The 18,358-nt window shown below is 40.5% G+C and overlaps 1 protein-coding gene across 1 annotated transcript in view; it reads left to right on the top strand.

Moving 5' to 3' along the window:
• The window catches only part of LOC124156976 (NADPH oxidase 5), a 214,222-nt gene that overhangs the window by 118,746 nt on the left and 77,118 nt on the right, over positions 1-18,358 (top strand). The window contains exons 7-8 of the mRNA XM_046531419.1: positions 11,969-12,179; positions 15,182-15,408. Of these exons, the coding sequence (XP_046387375.1) occupies positions 11,969-12,179; positions 15,182-15,408 (438 nt within the window). The remainder of the gene's footprint in view (positions 1-11,968; positions 12,180-15,181; positions 15,409-18,358) is intronic.

Below are 18,358 nucleotides of genomic sequence, written 5' to 3'. Positions count from 1 at the left end.
TGGAAAGGTTGAATTATAATGAATGTGACCGCGTCATTTCACCGCGAGCACATGCAAACCATTATTTAAGCGATCGGTTTCTCGGAATTTCACTCAATAGATATTAACAAAGTCAAAACTTATGCTTTTGAAAGAAATTCGTTAAGTTTCCAGATAGAGTTAAAGGTGCATAATACACGCTCTACATATCTAAATAAATAATAATACTACAACGGAAATAAAATTCCGATACAATGTAATAATGCAACAGCGGAAAGTATATGACATAATGGAAACTGGAGAAAGTCTTTTCTTGGTAAACACAGAAAACACAACTGAAAACATCATGATGATTCCGTCATCAAAACACAGACACCGAGACAGAGAATGCACATGTTAATTACCCCTCAACGCCGTCATGCGTACCCAGTACGCTTCCTGACCTACTGTATATAATTTTTTTTCTCCGCCAGATATTGTATTTTAGATTAAAACAAATTGCTCTATCTTTTGAAGAAATGCTTTCCCTCTCCAATAAAATATTCATAACGACTTTAGGCCTTCAGAAATTTTTAAAATGATTCGATGAAATTCCGTTTTAAACCAGCACATTGACGACTTCGGTCGAAAAACTCAACGCCTATATTTATTCAAACGCTTGAAAAATTATTATATAGTAGCGCACTACATTATGCAAGTTTACAAAAAATTTTAATGATAATGATCGTATATTATGAACGATATAAATTATTGAATGATAGTATGCCAATAAGGTGAAGTCTTCTTAATCTCATCCGGCCGCTGGGATGGTATTTAAATAAATGCCCGCCGCGCTTGAGGGGTTAATTACCGATCCTAGAGATATGAAGCTACTGCATTTGAAATGATATCGCTTTCAGAAACTCCGGTAAATATCCGCTTCCGTCACACACCTTTAGAATTTGTTTTGGAGAGCAATTTGCATTTCAGCAAAAATAACGTGTCACAGTTTCATGATGCTATTTCTACAACTATGTGAATTTTGCCAACAATACATTTAAAAAGGTAGAGCATAACCTGCACTTCACGTGATATAAATTTCGTGGCGATACGTACAAAAAAAAGGCTTTGGAAAATATTTTCATGCTCTGTGAGATGGAAGCGGAGACATTACTGAACGCAAACCATGCTTTCCTTATATCTATTATTTACGCGTGTAGAGACACATTTTCGCCCCCAGGAAAATTTCCCCTCGTAGTATACTTAAATGTGCACCCCCACATAACGCAGTGGTTCACCATTCTTCTTTTTAAAAGCTCCAAAAGCAGGAAAAGTAGCCTCTCAAATACACGTATGTTAATGGCACATGAGCAACGGTCGGTGAAAGCAAGATGGCTAGTTGCGCAAAATTCTTCTGCCGGCCGGCTTCAGCGCCACCGTGAGGAAAACATAGGCACTGCCAATCTATTGTATATATCTGTGGTGGGGACATCGTCCCCGGCACAAACAAAACACTGTGCTGGAACGGGAAGATTCTCAGCAGTGACAAAAGCCCAGCCTCTCCAACGGAAACCCTTCACAATCAATCGATCAACTCTGAAGTTATGCCTCGTTCGCGTTACGATAGTTCGATCGATCGTCCCAACGATAGTTGGCCGAACTAGCCGTGTGAATGCATGTCCTGACCATAGTTGACGTAGTTCCGAACGTTGCCACTTTTCGATGGTTAGGCGCTGGGAGACCGGAAAAGGAAGTGACAAGATAAAGGCGAAAAGCTCGTGAAGCTCTATTTTTTTCATGGATTTGTCCTGGGAAGGAAGAAAATGGGCGTAAGAAAAATTATTCGGTAAATACACGTTGAAAACAGTAATATCTTGTCCCTGCATACCTCAACAGCTTTGCTAACCGTCAATTTCCCGTTCACTATATATGTCAGCATTAGAGTGCAGCACAGGTTTTAACCATCGTCGTGTAAATGCACGATAGTTCCGACAATCGCTGGAACAATCGTAATGTGAACGAGGGTTAGGGGGGGGGGGGGCTCGCCAAGGCTGCTTCCGACGAGTAATCACACATACTCCACCAACACTTACTCCGTGCACTGAATTGTTGAGGCCTTTACTTTGTAGAATTCCATTATATGGTTGGAAGGAAATTACTTTGCTTTTCTACAAAACATTGTAGAAAAGCAAAGTAATTTCCTTCCAACTTACTCCGTGGGCTAAACTCCGGAAGAAAATCTTGGAGTCGAACGGTGATAATGCCACCTGGGGCCAGATTCTGGTTCTTTCTGGCTAAAGCCAACGCAATTTGTCGAAAAGATTGGCGAACGGTGACTGAATTCGCATTCTCATTTCCATTCACTAGCAATTTCGCAAGAAATGCTTCGCTTCGTCCCTCTGGCGACGAAAAAGTTATTCTCGTTCTGTCTGGCGAGTATATAGCGAATGTAAACATTCGCCAGGAGCGAATTTTGCTAGCGACGACAGTGAAGTTACTATATCGACTTGGCGAAAGAATTGATGAGAGAACGACTCGTGATTTAATTACAGCTATACACATTTGTTATGTTATATTTTTTATCCCAATAGTTTGATTGTTATTCGAATGCTTGGCATACAACCTGTGTTGTTTTACTCGTCTTGTCGTTCTACGTAATTTAATAGATGGGATTATAAGTGGGTTTGCATTTGAATGAAGCGCGAAGCTATTGTCTGGCAAGCGTTTTATGTTATCGTGGGAGTGATGTTATTCAGAGCATATAAATGTGTTCGATTGCCTGAGAAAACTTGTTGTTTGTGTTCTTATGCTCGTGAACGCTTCATCGGAAATAATAAGAAAGAGAATAACCGGAATATTCTCATATAAGAGCATGTCCTTTAGTAAATCAAGTGGTGGTGTAGTTGATAGCACGGCTATATACCAATCTTAATGATATGAGGTCGATTCCTGCCATGGTAACTTTTTTCTCTCCACCGCAAGAAAAAGGTTCGCATACTATGGTTTTCATATTCAGTGGCAAGTCACTTGAAGTTGTCAAAATATAATCTTAGGTTTCTGGCGAGATGCAGTGGAAATGGAACATAATGAAGAAGCACCGTACCAGTACCAATAATTTTAAAATTGTGGAAATTGCTCCCGCTTCTTCATTATTTGTCAAAATATTTTATATGCACTGGAAAATCTTCCACCAGTTGTTCAGGTCTTATAAAGACTCACTGAATTTCACTATTAGGCTTTACATTTATGTCCGGCAGAGCTCTAGGCAGTATAGGATTTGTAGTATGCTGTTATGCCGACTTTGGTGATCATGCAACATCAGCACATTATGTTTATATGAGAATATTTGACTGTATTCTTTAACTATTCTTCCCTAACATCTTATCCCTGCCTTACATAATTTCATTAGCGTACGAAAAGGTGCTTATCATTTTATACCGTAAGTAAACCATTAGAAACAGATATCTCTCTTATTTTGCGCCATCTGGGTTAGGTTAAAATTGAAAATAGTACCCCATAAGTTTCACCGGAGTGACCTTTGGACTCATCGTTTACATCTATGAAACAGATGGATTTTATTTTCAAGTATGGAAAACGACTAATGAATAAGCAGTATTGTACAACAATACTTAATGTAGTAATTTGATAGCCTCACGCAATAAGCAAAACATGGCATAATATATTTTATAAATATGATTTGAACTTACCAGCGTGCCTCGCGCTCTTCAATTTTCGGACTGCGGAGGCAGTGTGTTGATCGCTGAAATTATCTCGTGCCCATTGACTTATGGGGAATTCGTCATTGCTTACGTCACAGTATTTCCCCAAGAGAACGAATTTACCCAAACTGAAGCGATAGGTGGGGCGAAAAGAACGAGAATAACCGCGGAGAAATTTTTCGCTTCGAGTTTCCGTAGCGACGCGAAAACTATGGCGAAGGGAGAACGAGAATCACCGCCCTGGACGGGAGAAGTGAACGTGTTCCGGAATCCAAGATTCCCTTCCCAACGCAACCTAGAGTTTAAGCTCCACTTAAACACAAAGTTGAGTAATGATCCGTCAAACGTTAACCTAGCCCCTACTACCTCCAACCGTTAACTTCCCCGTTTCTCCCCATGCTTTACGTTCAACCTCAACTCTCCCTCTCCACCTAAGTATATATTTCAGCGGTGTCTATTGTTTTTCGTCACTAAACTTTATCCCAATGTCGCCATTCTTATGGTGCTACCGCGTCGGTTGTTGGTTTAAGACAACAGTTTCGCTGGCGCTGCTGCCAGAGTCTTTAAGTCGAAGATGCCGGTCCAGGACGCAGGGCGATTTGACCTCGCTAGTGTGCATATGTTGAGGTGTTCAGCCGTGGCTGCTAATCGCACGTGTGTGTGTGTGATTGACTTTGAACGTGTGTGGAAACGGGGCATATTATATACTTCTTGTGTTAGTAGAGTATTTTATGTTGTGGTAGTTTACTGTGATGGGCGTATTGATATTGGGGGGTGTTCTTCTTAGTTCAGGTGTTCCTCACTGTGGTGGGAGTGATGTTAGGCGTTAAGTGGAGATTTCGGTTTCGGTGTTTGAAGTGTGGGTTGGGCTCATAATTCCAAATGTGGTGTAGTGGTGGGTTGTCAATGTTTTCGAGGGATTTTTCAAACCTGTCTTTTATATCGGTGAGGTGTTGGCCGAGGGGAGGTATTTTTAGGTAGTCACAGATGTATCCGTTCCTGACGAACCATGGAGCACTGACGATGCGTCACAGGAGTTTGTTTTGAGCGGCGCACATTTTATTCAAATTGGTGTAGGAGGTAGTTGCCAAGGCGGGGTATCCAAAAGTTATTAGGGGTCGGATCGGTAGAGCTTTATTTTGGTGTCTAGATTCAGCTGCTTCTCCTGTTGAGCAGTGGGTTTAGTGAAGATATTGCAGCTTGTGTCTTCTTGGTTTCGTACGTGATGCTGGCGTTCCAGGATAATTTTGGGTCTTGCGTGACTCCTAGGACTTTGATTTCTTTAGAATCACGAATGCATTGAAAATGTCCGTCCGGGCTATCTCAACAGATTCTAGGATAAGTCTGGGATAATAGGGAAGTGCACTAGTGTTTCAAATGCACCAAACACATTTTTTAAATTAGAGTTCAGAATAACATAATGTCGTAAAACCACAGTTTAAATCCTAATAGTGAATACTTGATTCGAAATGACCGTCTGAAATATGGAAAAATTCAAAGGCCGCGAAAACGGGTGTCCATGTTGAATATTGGCCGTGACGTCACAAGGCAGTAGCAGAAGGCAGCTTCTACACCGTTTAGTTCTACCACTATTATTGCATAGAAAAATTACAGAATTTCAGGGTATCCGTTTTTTGCTGTCATAAAATATCTTCAGATTATATATGTGGCTGCTTCTTTTTTGAGTAAACGACTTCATCATTGCGTAATATATTAATATTCATTTACGCGTCAACTTCAAGTTTGGAAAGAGTAGTACGAATAGCACATTGAATCTTTAATAAATGCATGATGGCATTTATTTTCCGTTGGGTATATTTTGGCACAATGCCGTTTATCATGCCAAAACTTTTTTTGTAAGAACCGAGTCAAACTAATAAACCTATTTCAGACGTTTGCTGCAAGACTTATTCGTTGCGTATGTATTCACGCCGGCCGGAACGTTCGCCCTTCGCTACTAGAATCATGGGATGTTAGCCTTATTTCCGAGCTGGCTGGTTGTTGCAATGGTTCGCTGTCCAGGATGGGTTCAAGAAAAGATAATCTTGGTTGGGAGAAGGAAAATTCCAACGATTTATAAATGGTGTACCAAACTTTGATGTATTTATGGTTACTGAATTTTTGAATAAGGAGGACAGGTTCAACGCTCCATAGAAATGCGAGACGTTAAAGCTAACAAGGGGAGACCTCGTACCTTGCTGCATCTTTTTCAATTAGGGCGTTAGTTAGGCTGTAATTAATTAATTTTCATGCGTTACTTTTTACAAGTTATATATATAAATTTAAAATATCCAACAATACCTATTAGGTCCGTTGGGGTAGTGGTAGAGTGCACAAGTCAAAGGAAAGATGATACCCGAAGGACCGTGGTTCAAGTCCACGTCATGGCATTATTTTTTGTTGCCTTCATTGTGATCATGCGGCGTCTAGTTTATCATTAATTATAATTGCAGCAATCATTGACATGAGACAATTTTTTTATCGTCATTATGGCGTTTAGGTATTTTAGCAGTGTCATTACAAACGCCGAGATACGATGACTACAAGAGTTGGTGTGAGCTAAAATGTTAATTTTTTCTTTGCTTATACTGACCAACTTCCACATTAAAAATGAAAACCACTCTTGCAAGAGCACATACCATTAAAGGCTCGCGGCAAGCAACAATATGCGTACAGGCATAATTAATAAGAACACAAAGCGAATATATCTCGAACACTTGTAATTCACATTACTCCAAAGGGAGTTTACTTACTCAGTACATACCTCAGTACCTTGTACTCAGTACCTACCAGTTTACCTCAGTAGCAGTGCTAAAAGAACCATTCTGAAATATAATTTCAACTAACAAATAGGATGAAATAAAAGTTGATAACCCTGGACCGGGCGCGCTGGCGTATAAAATACGTCAATCTTTGAAAACCAAGGATTTCGACATTGTACGTACATTCTGGGCTAAAATGGTCTCGTGTATTCTTACAATGTACTTTGACTGCCTATATTGCGAGATTTCAAAGTTCGAGGTATTGTAGCTAATTTTTTAGATCAGCAAGATGAACCCGTAACCAGTGGAGTACAAATTACGCCGCGCGACCTGCCGTGTACCTTTATATCTGTATCACCTATAAATGTACTAATTTCAACAAATAAAGATTAACTTTAACAAAAATCGTTTGTTATCATATATGCACATATCATGGGCAATGTACGCATTTTGCCCGGTCGTGTAAAAAAACAGTCGCGCCATAATCCTTTCACAAAACTACTTTCAGTTTATAAATTACGTAGGTCTACGCGGAAGATGCTATATTTTGACTCAACACACTTTCTGATGTGACTGAGGTACCTATTAAGTAAATTATTATAATATAAATATCAATTTGATCTTACAATACCTTCAAATGATCTTCAAAACAGAATATCATCGATAGGTAAGAGTCAGGAGCAGCCTTGAACCATCCCAGCTAGCACATTATAAGTCATTGAGATAAGGTGAAAGGAAGAAATAAGGAAGCCGCTTCTCAAGTAAGCTTGTTATGGGTTTCTTACGGCCAAGGCGACAAACATCCAGAGTAATGGCAAAATGGATGCCAAACTTTCAGCACTTCCGTAGATGCTGTTATTATCCCATCGTTTCAGAGTGTTAATCAAGGCCTTTATGCATTAAAACAATGTTTTTATTATTGGCGCTTCTATATTATGAGGAGAAATAACATCATACCGCCATAATTTGAAAATCATTCACATTTATGAACTGATAGCTTAACGAAGGTCGTAAGAAAAACACAATTTCACAAGAATACCAACGTAGAATAATATAAAAATGCCGGAAGGAACATCTAATATACGTATTGTAGTCATCGGGTTATCAAACCATAATTTAAAATTCATAAATGTTAAAATGTATGGACCTTGAATAAATTCAGTTTCTCATGCACATGCCAAACAAGTTTTTTTTACATAATTGGATATTTAATTAGTAACTACGCCTTAATTGGCCAACAACTACCGTGGTGTAGTGGTTAGCGTGTTGTACTACGATTCCGATGGTCGCACGTTCGGATCCACCCTAATGTAATTTTTTTTCTTTCCGCCGCATGGATAGGGTACTTGTACTATGCTTTATATCTTCACTAGCCGGTTGCTTCCAGTTATTAATTTTTTTCTATTCACGGTAAAATCTGTTATCAGTTGTTCAGCCCCTATAAAAACTCGCTAAATTTCCCCAATAGCCTTTAAATTCATGTCAAGATGAGCCGCGTAGCATGTGTAGTACGCTGTTCAGCCGCCTTTGGCGCTCCAACAGAAGTGACTTACATTGCCTGAGGATATTTGACGGCATTCCTTACCTAAACGTCCCTAACGTCTTACCCTTGCCTTATATAAGTCCCTTAGCTTACGATAAGCTGCTTATCAATTTTTTCCGTAAGAAAACCATAAGAAACGGTTAACTCACTTACTTTGTGCTATCTGGGTATTTATTCCGTATAGCTTGTGCTTAAGGCACGGGAATGAATATCTTCTCCAGGCTTTTGTTTCGACGTCGATATGAAATTTGGAACAAAAAATCATTTATAATTCTATTTTTAAATTCATGTTTTCGGTACTAGACGACATTTTTAGGAAGCAAACTCCACCGATTCCCGGAAACTCTCGCCGCGCTAAAGAAGGCGACGGAATACAGCGATACTCCACTGGTGACTACTGCCTTGTGACGTCACACCTCAATCAAGATGGAGGCACTGTGTTTCAGCGCAACATGAAATTTTCCGACTTTCAAAACGTTTTAAAGTGCATACCCCAGATGCAGAAAATAAAAGTGACTATACTAATGTTTCTTTTTTAGGCTAAGCTTTCAAATTCAGCAATAAAAAAAAATTAGTGCACTTCCCTATATCTGCCTTCTTTTACTATTATCTTGGCTTCGTCAAATTTAATGTCATGTCCCGGGGTCCAGGAATGCTCCTGTACCGATTTGCTACGCTAAATAATACTTTTGTAGGTTAAATAACACACTTGTGTCTTTACTACTGTGAAGCATTTATTCTCACTTCAAAGTACAGACTCAACTGGCTGAATCATTGCTGGCCAAGCTCGCTTGTTTAGCTAGTAACGGCGAATGCGAGCGCCGCGCAGGAAGTTCATGGAGAATTCCCGATTCCCCCTACTGCGTGTTGTGGTGGATATTGTGCCACACTCCGATATGGCTCCGACAGCTGTAACCGACTATTCTTCGTGGCCCTTCGGTGCTCTTGTATTGGAACCTCAACACTGCGGAAACCTGCATATTCACTCAACTTTATGTTGATGTGGAGCTTGAATCCTCTGTTGCGTTGGGAAGGGAATTTTGGATTCTGGAACAGGTTCATTTCTCCCGACCAGGTGACATTACCATCGATCGATTCCAAGCATTTCTCCTTGAGTTTATCCCACGGAGTAAGTGTTGGTCGAGTTTGTGTGATTACTCAATGGAAGCAGCCTTAGCGAGCCCCCCCCACCCTAAACCCCCCCAAAGATTTACTTAAGAGTTGAGCGATTGATTGTGAAGGGTTTCCGGTGGTGAGGCTGGGGTTTGGTCACTGCTGAGAATCTTCCCGTTCCATCATACCAACATAGTGTTTCGTTTGTACCTGGGACGAGGTCTCCACGTTACGGCCGTTAGAGTCATTTTCATTCCCAGTTGACCTTGTGGCCGTAGAACTCACTCCTTTTATATGTATATTTGATCTAGGGCAGGGGTCCAATTTACTAGGCCACGAGGGCCACATTCCAGGTTCCGAATTGCCCTGCGGGCCGGATAGCAAATTTGCCGATGACTGAAGTATTCGATTTCAACCTCTACTGAAGTATCCGGTGGCGTATATCTTATTTACGAACAGTTGAAGGCGACTTTGACGTGTAGTACAGCGCTGCAATGCTGCTAGCGGCGTCTCACAGAGTTAAACGAGCGAGAATCGTGTGCTACTTGAAACGAATGCGCGGGCCGGATGAAAGCACTCCGCGGGCCGTATTTTGGAGACCCCTGATCTAGGTTTTTAACCAGCCACGTTCCCATCTCTCTCTTTCTCTCCACATTATCCCTCGTGGCTGTGCATCTGCTGAATTCCAGAATCTAACTCTGCGCTACATCACAAACCAAGGTAAACTCATTCCAATTGCAGAAATAAGACGCGCTCATAAGTACCCAAAATACACGAGTTCATTAAGTCACAAGCTGTGAGACTTCAGAACTCCCTTTCACGTAACCCGCTTACAAAGACACTGTGGGATTACCCTGTACAGTTTAAGCGCTTTAAAAGCTAAAGACTTCCAAAAGAAATATTAATTCGCTAATACCGAATTCTTTCCTATGTCTTTTCTTTCAAATAATCATTGACATTGCCAATCTTGTTTTGTGGTTTGAAAAAAGAAAAAAATGAAAATGCGTAAAACAAAAAAATATAAAATTGTTCAAAATCAAGAAAAAAATGATAAAACTTGATAAAATATGTGCAAAAAATAAAAAAATGAAGAAAATGCATTGTTATGCGCAAAAAAATGAAACAACTGAGAAAATACAAAAATACATGTTAAATTTGAAGTGCCATGTTTTGGGCCAATCTGGGCCGTTCCCGGCTTCCGACGCCGTTTAGTTTTTAGTCTTCATAATTTTAGAGTGCTTTTGCACGCGCTCACTAGAAGCCTGTCTTTCTATTCTCTCCTTCACTAACACTGGAAAGGTTACGCTGGTCCCTTTACACTTGTATCGCCATTTTGCCCCGCTTACGCATTTGCGTAAAATCATCCAAGCCAAGCCAAGCGGAGATTTCTTAAGTACTGGTGGTCGAAGCTCCCAGCCATGCAGCTGTCTTCTTCGGCTTTCTGGAGATGCGGTGGTTTATATACTAAACTTGCATTTTTGTTGAAGTTTCAATCCGGGCATTGCGGGGGTTAATTGGGAAAAGGAATATGGGAAGGGATTAGGGCACATTTAGGGGTTCTGTGGGTAAAGGTATTAGGAATAGCATAGTCCCATAAGTTGCATAATAATTTGTTATTTGTTTTTGCAAAAGAATGTTGAACTTTCTTAAGAGCAGATTTTAAGAATATTAAAATTGGAGTTATTTTAAGATCATTGCGAATTTGCCTATTGCTAATAAACCATGGAGCGCCTATAAATTTACGAATTATTTTATTTTCGCACGTTTGGATTTTCTTTAAGTGCGTAGCACTTGCGTGAAGCCACACTGGTGACGCGTAGGAAAGCAGAGGTTTTATGATGGAATTGTAAAGAAGCAATTTTGTTTTTAATGCCAGAGGGGAATTTGCTTTCAGTAGCGGGAATAAAGCTGCATGAATTCCTGTTGATTTCTCCGTTTGGGATTTAATGTGGCTAGCCCACGTCAGTCTTTTGTCTAGAAGAACGCCTAAGTATTTTGTTGTTTGGCTCTTTGGGATTCGTACTTTTCCGTAGAATAGCTGATGACCTTCGCCGGCTTTTGGTCTTCTTGAAAAAACGACATGTGTACATTTTCCAGCATTCACGCTCAGCTTCCAGTCTTCAGCCCAATCTTCATACGCGTCTAGATGATCTTGGATGGTATCAGCAGTCCGGTGCGGATCTGAACCTTGAGCCAGGATGGTTGTATCATCTGCGTATTGATAAAGGTGGGTTTGTGGATGGGTTGGGGTATCGCGTAAAATCATCGCCGCTGAAGAGGTGGTATATATACCCCGAAACTGGACCATCAGCGGATATATAAGCTACACCGGAAGCTGGACCATCAGCGGATATATAAGCCCGGCAATTTTGAGACGAGACTGTGCATCTGCCTAGGAGTCCACCATCTCATGGCAATCTATCCTGTGAAACTCCGCCTTTCCATTAAGCTCCAATTCCTAATATGTAATGTCTGCGTGCGAATCACGTTGAAGAAAAAATTAAATTCAATCTAATTTCCTACCAGGACAAAACTTATTGTTAAATCTTGCAAAGAGCTTAAAAATGAGAAAATAAAATCGCAGAGATAATGACATTAGCATTGTAGTTTTGGTAAAGAAAAGACTTAGGTGCACAATTAAACTGACCACCAATCAAGTGGAATAAGTGTAGCCTGTCAATTTCAGCATAATGCTAAGGAAATTAGAAAGCCGATGCAATGAAATGTGTGGTTTTCCGATGCGATGCTAGAAAATGAGCGGAATAAGCCACCTTGTGAGGTAAATCATGATACCACCCTCGCATGATGCCACGTGGCTGGGTTTGAACAACTTAGGTGGGTCATGTGTCTACTCTCACTCGCGCGTGTTTCAGGTGACGGTTTGATTCAGCACCGTGAGCTTCAGCACGTGATGCGTGCATGCATGGAGGAGAACGGAATGCGATTCAGCGAGGAGCAGGTGGCAGACCTGACGGCGGCGCTCTTCGAAGACGCCGACGTGGAGCACCGTGGCGCCATCACTTATGAGGCGCTCAAAGCTCAACTGGAGAAGCACGACGGACTGCTGGAGAACCTATCCATAAGGTGAGATACGGCCATCCTTCCACTAGAATATCACTCTCGTAGAATCTGAGCTTTTCCCGGTGAATAGCGTGGATGAAAGCTTCTCGGGTTTCCAACCGGGTCAGGGTCTGCATGGTGTAGGCCGACGTTTCGTTGGGAGACTTTCCCAACATCCGCGGTGTTTCGATATTTATACCCTCCTCCTTCACCTAGGTGGTCTCTGATTGGTCCGGGATTTCTCCTCCTTCCTCGTCCTATTTAATGCCAGGTTCCAAGCGCTACTTAGCTGCAGTCCTCGATCTCTGTAGATGTTTTTGGGGTGAAGACGGATCTCTACGGCTTCTTTAGTTATACGGTCCCAATAGCCTCTTGTTCTTCCAAGTTGGGCAGTTTCTTCCCAGTGGATATAATGATTTTCCTGGACACAGTGTTCAGCAGGACCCTATTGGTCTCAAGACAGCCGGCATTTACCGTATTCCATGTGAATGTGGTAAAGTGTATATTGGAGTGACGGAGAGGCCTATTGAGACGAGGGTGAAGGAGCATCGACGCCACCTCCGACTCGGGCAACTTAAAAAATCGGCCATTGCTGAACACTGTGTCCAGGAAAATCATAATATCCACTGGGAAGAAACTGCCCAACTTGGAAGAACAAGAGGCTATTGGGACCGTATAACTAAAGAAGCCGTAGAGATCCGTCTTCACCCCAAAAACATCAACAGAGATCGAGGACTGCAGCTAAGTAGCGCTTGGAACCTGACATTAAATAGGACGAGGAAGGAGAAGAAATCCCGGACCAATCAGAGACCACCTAGGTGAAGGAGGAGGGTATAAATATCGAAACACCGCGACATCGGCATCATCAGCCCTGAGGATGTTGGGAAAGTCTCCCAACGAAACGTCGGCCTACACCATGCAGACCCTGTGCCGGTTGGAAACCCGAGAAGCTTTCATCCATATCACTCTCGTCTTTAGAAAAATCTATGAATCATTCTCTGTTCATATCCTACTTTTACCTGGGTACAGTAACTCCAGTTTCCCAAGTCAGTGATGACGAGGGATCTTATTTATTTAAAAGGAAGTATTATTCTTTTTCTCCTTTTTCTGATAAATATTTTCACAGAAAAATATCTCCAGCTGTAGAATCAGGGGGTAGATTTGACCTCCAAAAGGAATTCCCCATTTGACCCTGTAACAGATCCAATGTGAAACAAGTACATCAATTAGGCATCACTTGACATCTCTGATACCTCAGCTCAAATGATCCTATACGAAGAGTTAGGTGTTAAAAATTTGATTGTCGCTGGATGCCGCACTTCCTCAGAGAACAACAGAAAGCACCTCGAGTCAAATGATTTCGAAATACTCTAAAACTATTCAACTCAGGAGCATCAAAGCACGTTCACAACATCGTAGGTGGTGAAGAATCATGTACCTATAGCTGTGAGCCTGAATCAAAATGCCAATCTTCACTATGGGTCTTCCAAAGTGAACTCAAACCAACAAAAGTTGTTCGCTCTCGCAGCGTTTCCAAGAATACGGTCGCATCGTTCGTCGTCAAATTAGGGCAGGTAGCGACGATTGCTCTTGAAAATCAAAGAAAATTTAGTGCTCAATGGTATACGACTATTTGCCACGCCACGCCGAAATTTCCATTTTTCTTGCTGCGCTGTTCCCAGCCAAACTTGCTGTCTACAGTGAGTTTCTTGAATTGTCATTTCAGGTAAGATTATTCAGGTAAAGTCACAGTGTGGCAGATAGGTGATTAAGGGGAGGGGATGTGATGGGAGACTAAGGCGTATCTTGGAGATTTATGCTTTCCTAATTTAGCAGGGGAGTAGTTCCAGAGATTTTCAATTAAAAGATTTTCGGTTCACGCCAGAGATTTCTCAAATTTCGGGAGTTGAGACTTTAAATCGGTAAGTATCGGGTGAATTTTTAAATCTTTCATTAAGTCTTTGTTGCGAATGAATCACGGAGCTCCTACTATTCTTCCGATAACCTTGTTTTCGGTGGTTTGAATCTTGTTCAGATGCATTTTCGCGGCCATAAGCCAGACTGGCGATGCGTACGAGAGAAGGGGTTTCAGCATAGTTTGATATAGCTGGAGTTTGGTTTTTAAAGACAGTTTGCTTGCCGGAAGTGATCGCCGAGCTTCGGAAAGATAACCCAAGTTGACGCATTACGCTCCATCATAACAATACTAGCTCACACATCGATCGTTCGCAAAGTCGTTTTTGGAACAGCAAAACGTCTAAATTCTTGATCATCCTCCATACAGCCCGGTCTTAAGTCCCAATGATTTTTTCACATTCCCTAAGAATCTAGAATATGCTACGAGGAAAGCGCTTCTAGGCGTCTGAAGAAGCGGTTCATGCCTACAAAACGGCTATTTTGGTTACCCCTACTTCGGAATGGAATAAATGTTATAACGACTGATTCAATCGAAGCAAACGTGCATTGACTATCGTGGAGAGTACTTTGAAAAACGATCAACAAATTGCGTTATTGTAGTACCTCTTATAGTTTTCTTCATTCCCGAATCTTAAAAGGCTACCCTAGTACTAGCTCGAATATTTTACCGGAAGTGAAATATTTAAGACGATTTACAAGATGGCGGTAAAGTCGATAGCATGCTTTTTTCTCTTAAAATGGCTGATTTAATTGCTGAAACTAATATCATCCTTAATTACTGCACTGCTTTCCGGAAAAGCTGAATATTAGCCACTTGGCACTTCCTATATTTTGTGAAATTTCCAAGTATCTGGAAATATTATATTCAAAGGGCATTAATTCCCAAACGTTTAGGCTGCTGACTCCAATAGCTTTAAGAGAAGATGTTTAAACTAGCAATTTACTCAAATATTTTAAAGGAAATTATGTGAGGGAAAACAATATATGTGGGGTGGACTTAATATCAGGTGGGTTGTGCTCCAGTATTCTATATACACCAGCACTTGAGATAAATTTTTAGAATGCCCATCAACTGAAACACAATGATCCCTTGATTTATTTGTGGACAGCATTGATCGGTGGTTGGTGCCTCCGAAACCAAACCCTCGGCCGAAGTGCTGGCGTCAGAAGTTGAGGGAGCAGATCCCGTACCAGTTGACGCTGCCGTATCTGCGCAACAACCAGGCCTTCATCAGCGCTCTTGCCTTCATCCTAGCACTCAACGCCTGCCTCTTTGCATCCAGAATCTACGAATACTGGGACTCAAACGTCTATGTGATTGTCGCCAGAGCCTGCGGTGAGTACGGTCCTTCATGCATGCTCTCTTTACCATATAATACCATATCGATGGCTAAGTTCTAACTACACGTATCTCAAAAATAGCAACTTTTCAGGAGAGCAAAAAAAAACGATTAATTTGTTTTACCTATACACAGAAGTTAAAATCCAAAATTTCATAAAACTGAAAAAGAAACATTCATTTTCAAACAAAGAGTTGTTTTTTGCTTGTATTTTATTTTTTTCATGTTATTTCAATTTGTTTAAGATACCTGTCTCAAACCAGCCGAATTTGAGATACATGCTGTTAGTACTTACCCGTCGATATACGTTTCTCTAACTTTCTAGGCTCTTGAGTAGTCCAGTCAACGATAGATTTTTTGGGGTTATCAAAATATGTGTCAAAGTATTAAGAATGACTCTGTTACTTTGTAGCGATTCATTTCAAAACTTCACTGCGGCCTAGTTTTTGATGAGGGTCATCATAATCAGGAACATTGGTATTTGAAAGTGTCAAATTTTTACTCATTAAATATTCAATATTTGGTGAGATAGAATCAGGAAGTTGGGTTTTGGACATTGCATGGCGAGGGCTGTAATGAGGAGCATGGAATTCTCAAACGACGTATTTTGGCCACTGAGGCGGCACCGTGTTCCCTGTGGTGACTGCTGGTGTTGAAGGCGGCTTAAGCCGATGTCCCAAGGTCAAATTCTATACTTCAAGTAGAAGGCCTTGCCTCCCTTCGACACATTCGTGACAATCGACCTGCACCCCAGATACCCAGTAATGACTTTTTAGTCGATCTCTCTCGCCTAATCCTCACTAAAAACGCCTTCTCCTTCAAAGATAAACACTATCTGCGGATCAAAGGTTGCGCCATGGGAAGTAGATTTAACCCTTCAAACGCAAATTTATTTCTTGGTCTCCTTGAAGAATCCTTCCTATCTTCATACCCACTTCAACCCTTACTTTGGCTTCGCTATATAGATGATATTTTCCATCTCTGGCCTCATGGAGAAGACTCACTGAGCTCTTTCATTTCGGCACTCAATGAGTTCTCCGAACTATCCTTTACCTCTCACCACTCCCCCTCCCGATTAACATTTATCGACGTTACCATTTCCCTAGAAAATAAAAATTTCATCACTTCAGTCCACATTAAATCTACTAACAAACAACAATGCCTTCACTTCAACAGCTGTCACCACTCACACACTAAAAAATCCCTTCCTTACTCTCTCTCAGTAAGAGGCCACAGAATTTTCAATAACTCCGAATCCGTGGACATTTTCCTTAATAAACTTCACCACTCTCTTCTTCGTATAGGATATCCTGAGAACCTTCTACGTAAGAAAATCCTGCACAATACCTAAAAACCCAAAATTCATACTAATAAACAACCCACATACAGTCCTACTTTTCTTGTATGTCCTACTTTCCACCACATACTTCCCTGGCGTGCAGGCTTTGAACAGAATCATCAAAAGCCTTTTTCCGATTCTTTCTAACAATGTCACCACTGGAAAACTCTTCTCTAGCTGTCCATCTTTAGCCTTCCGTCGGCTACCAAACTAGCTAGAATCTATGGTAATTGTCGCCTGGTGATATCATGCATGTTCTCCACATTATTATATATAAGTGGTTTCACAATAATAATAGAAATTACACTCACTTTATGAATACCTTGAGTCAGTCTTACGGGTGAACTGATCATATTCCTACAAACACAAAACTATGCATGCATAATTTTCATCTGATATATCGTGTTGAGTGCCTGCTGACTATTTCTACGCAATTAATACAAAGTATATTTATTAGCTACCAAATATACTGCTCGGGATGTAACGTTTGACGGAGCGGAAACTTAGCCGACGACGAAAGAGGGAAAAGAAAAAAATTAAGGCATCCGAGATGTGAATACAAAAAAGAACGGAAAAGGTGAGATGGACGGTGAGGGAAAGAAATGAACAAGTGGAGAGATTTGAGGTGAGGGCGGAGAGAAAGGATGAAAGTGAGGATATGGATGCAATGAAAGGTCATAAGGCGAATGGACGTTACTGTTAATTCAAGTGATAAGTTCACGTTGGGAGGGGTGCAGGCAGGGTATTCGTAAAATCTTCCATATAATCCTACATTATCAACCTTTATTATCTTTGATAATAATAAAAATACTCCCTTTTTCATTTCGTAGGTCCCGGTAAATTTTGTTTTCCATGACCAACATAAATGGTTGACTCACAATCATAATGCCACGCTGATGTTTCTCGTACTATTTTTCTTTAAAAAACACTGCAAATTACTTTTTTACAGAGTATTCCCGAAAAATAAAAGGATAAAACTTCTTACGACGCAGTGTGGCCTAAAAAGATGCCATTTTACTCTATGCACATATGCAGATATTTATCTCGCTACTTCTTTCGGTGAAAAATTATATTTATCTAATAAGCAATTCAAGGCAATCCGATTGCTCATCTGAAAAATAAATCAATAAACTATATTAAAAAAAATAAAATAAATAATATATACATAAATATATAATATAAATAAATAAATAAAATAAATAAATCAAAAATAAAATATACTTAATGCAGAATTATCTTATCTCATCTTATCTCATTACCTGACCGGCAATTTTTACAGGTAAGAAATTAAGATACTTATTATTTTCTATTTGCAAGATGGCATTAAGTTGCGGTATCTAAAATGATGGCACCCCTTGTATTCTGATTAAACTAAAACTTGGGGAGTAACTGTTATTTCACTCGTAAACATGGAAAAATGACTGAAAATCCTTCGTCGCCGACACGGGTGAACGAGAATGGTATGGTAACCGTAACAAAAACGACAATATTTACATTGGCATATTTACGTATTTTTCAAAAGACGATGCGGAGAAAAAATATTGAAGTATTATGCTCGAAATACTCCGAAAATTTTATTTGTGTCATGTGAGCTGTACAAGTTTAGC

Source organism: Ischnura elegans, chromosome 4 (genome assembly GCF_921293095.1).
Source record: "Ischnura elegans chromosome 4, ioIscEleg1.1, whole genome shotgun sequence".
NCBI lineage: Eukaryota > Metazoa > Arthropoda > Insecta > Odonata > Coenagrionidae > Ischnura > Ischnura elegans.
Note: the sequence above shows the minus strand (reverse complement) of the source record. Positions and strands in the feature narration are given on the sequence as shown.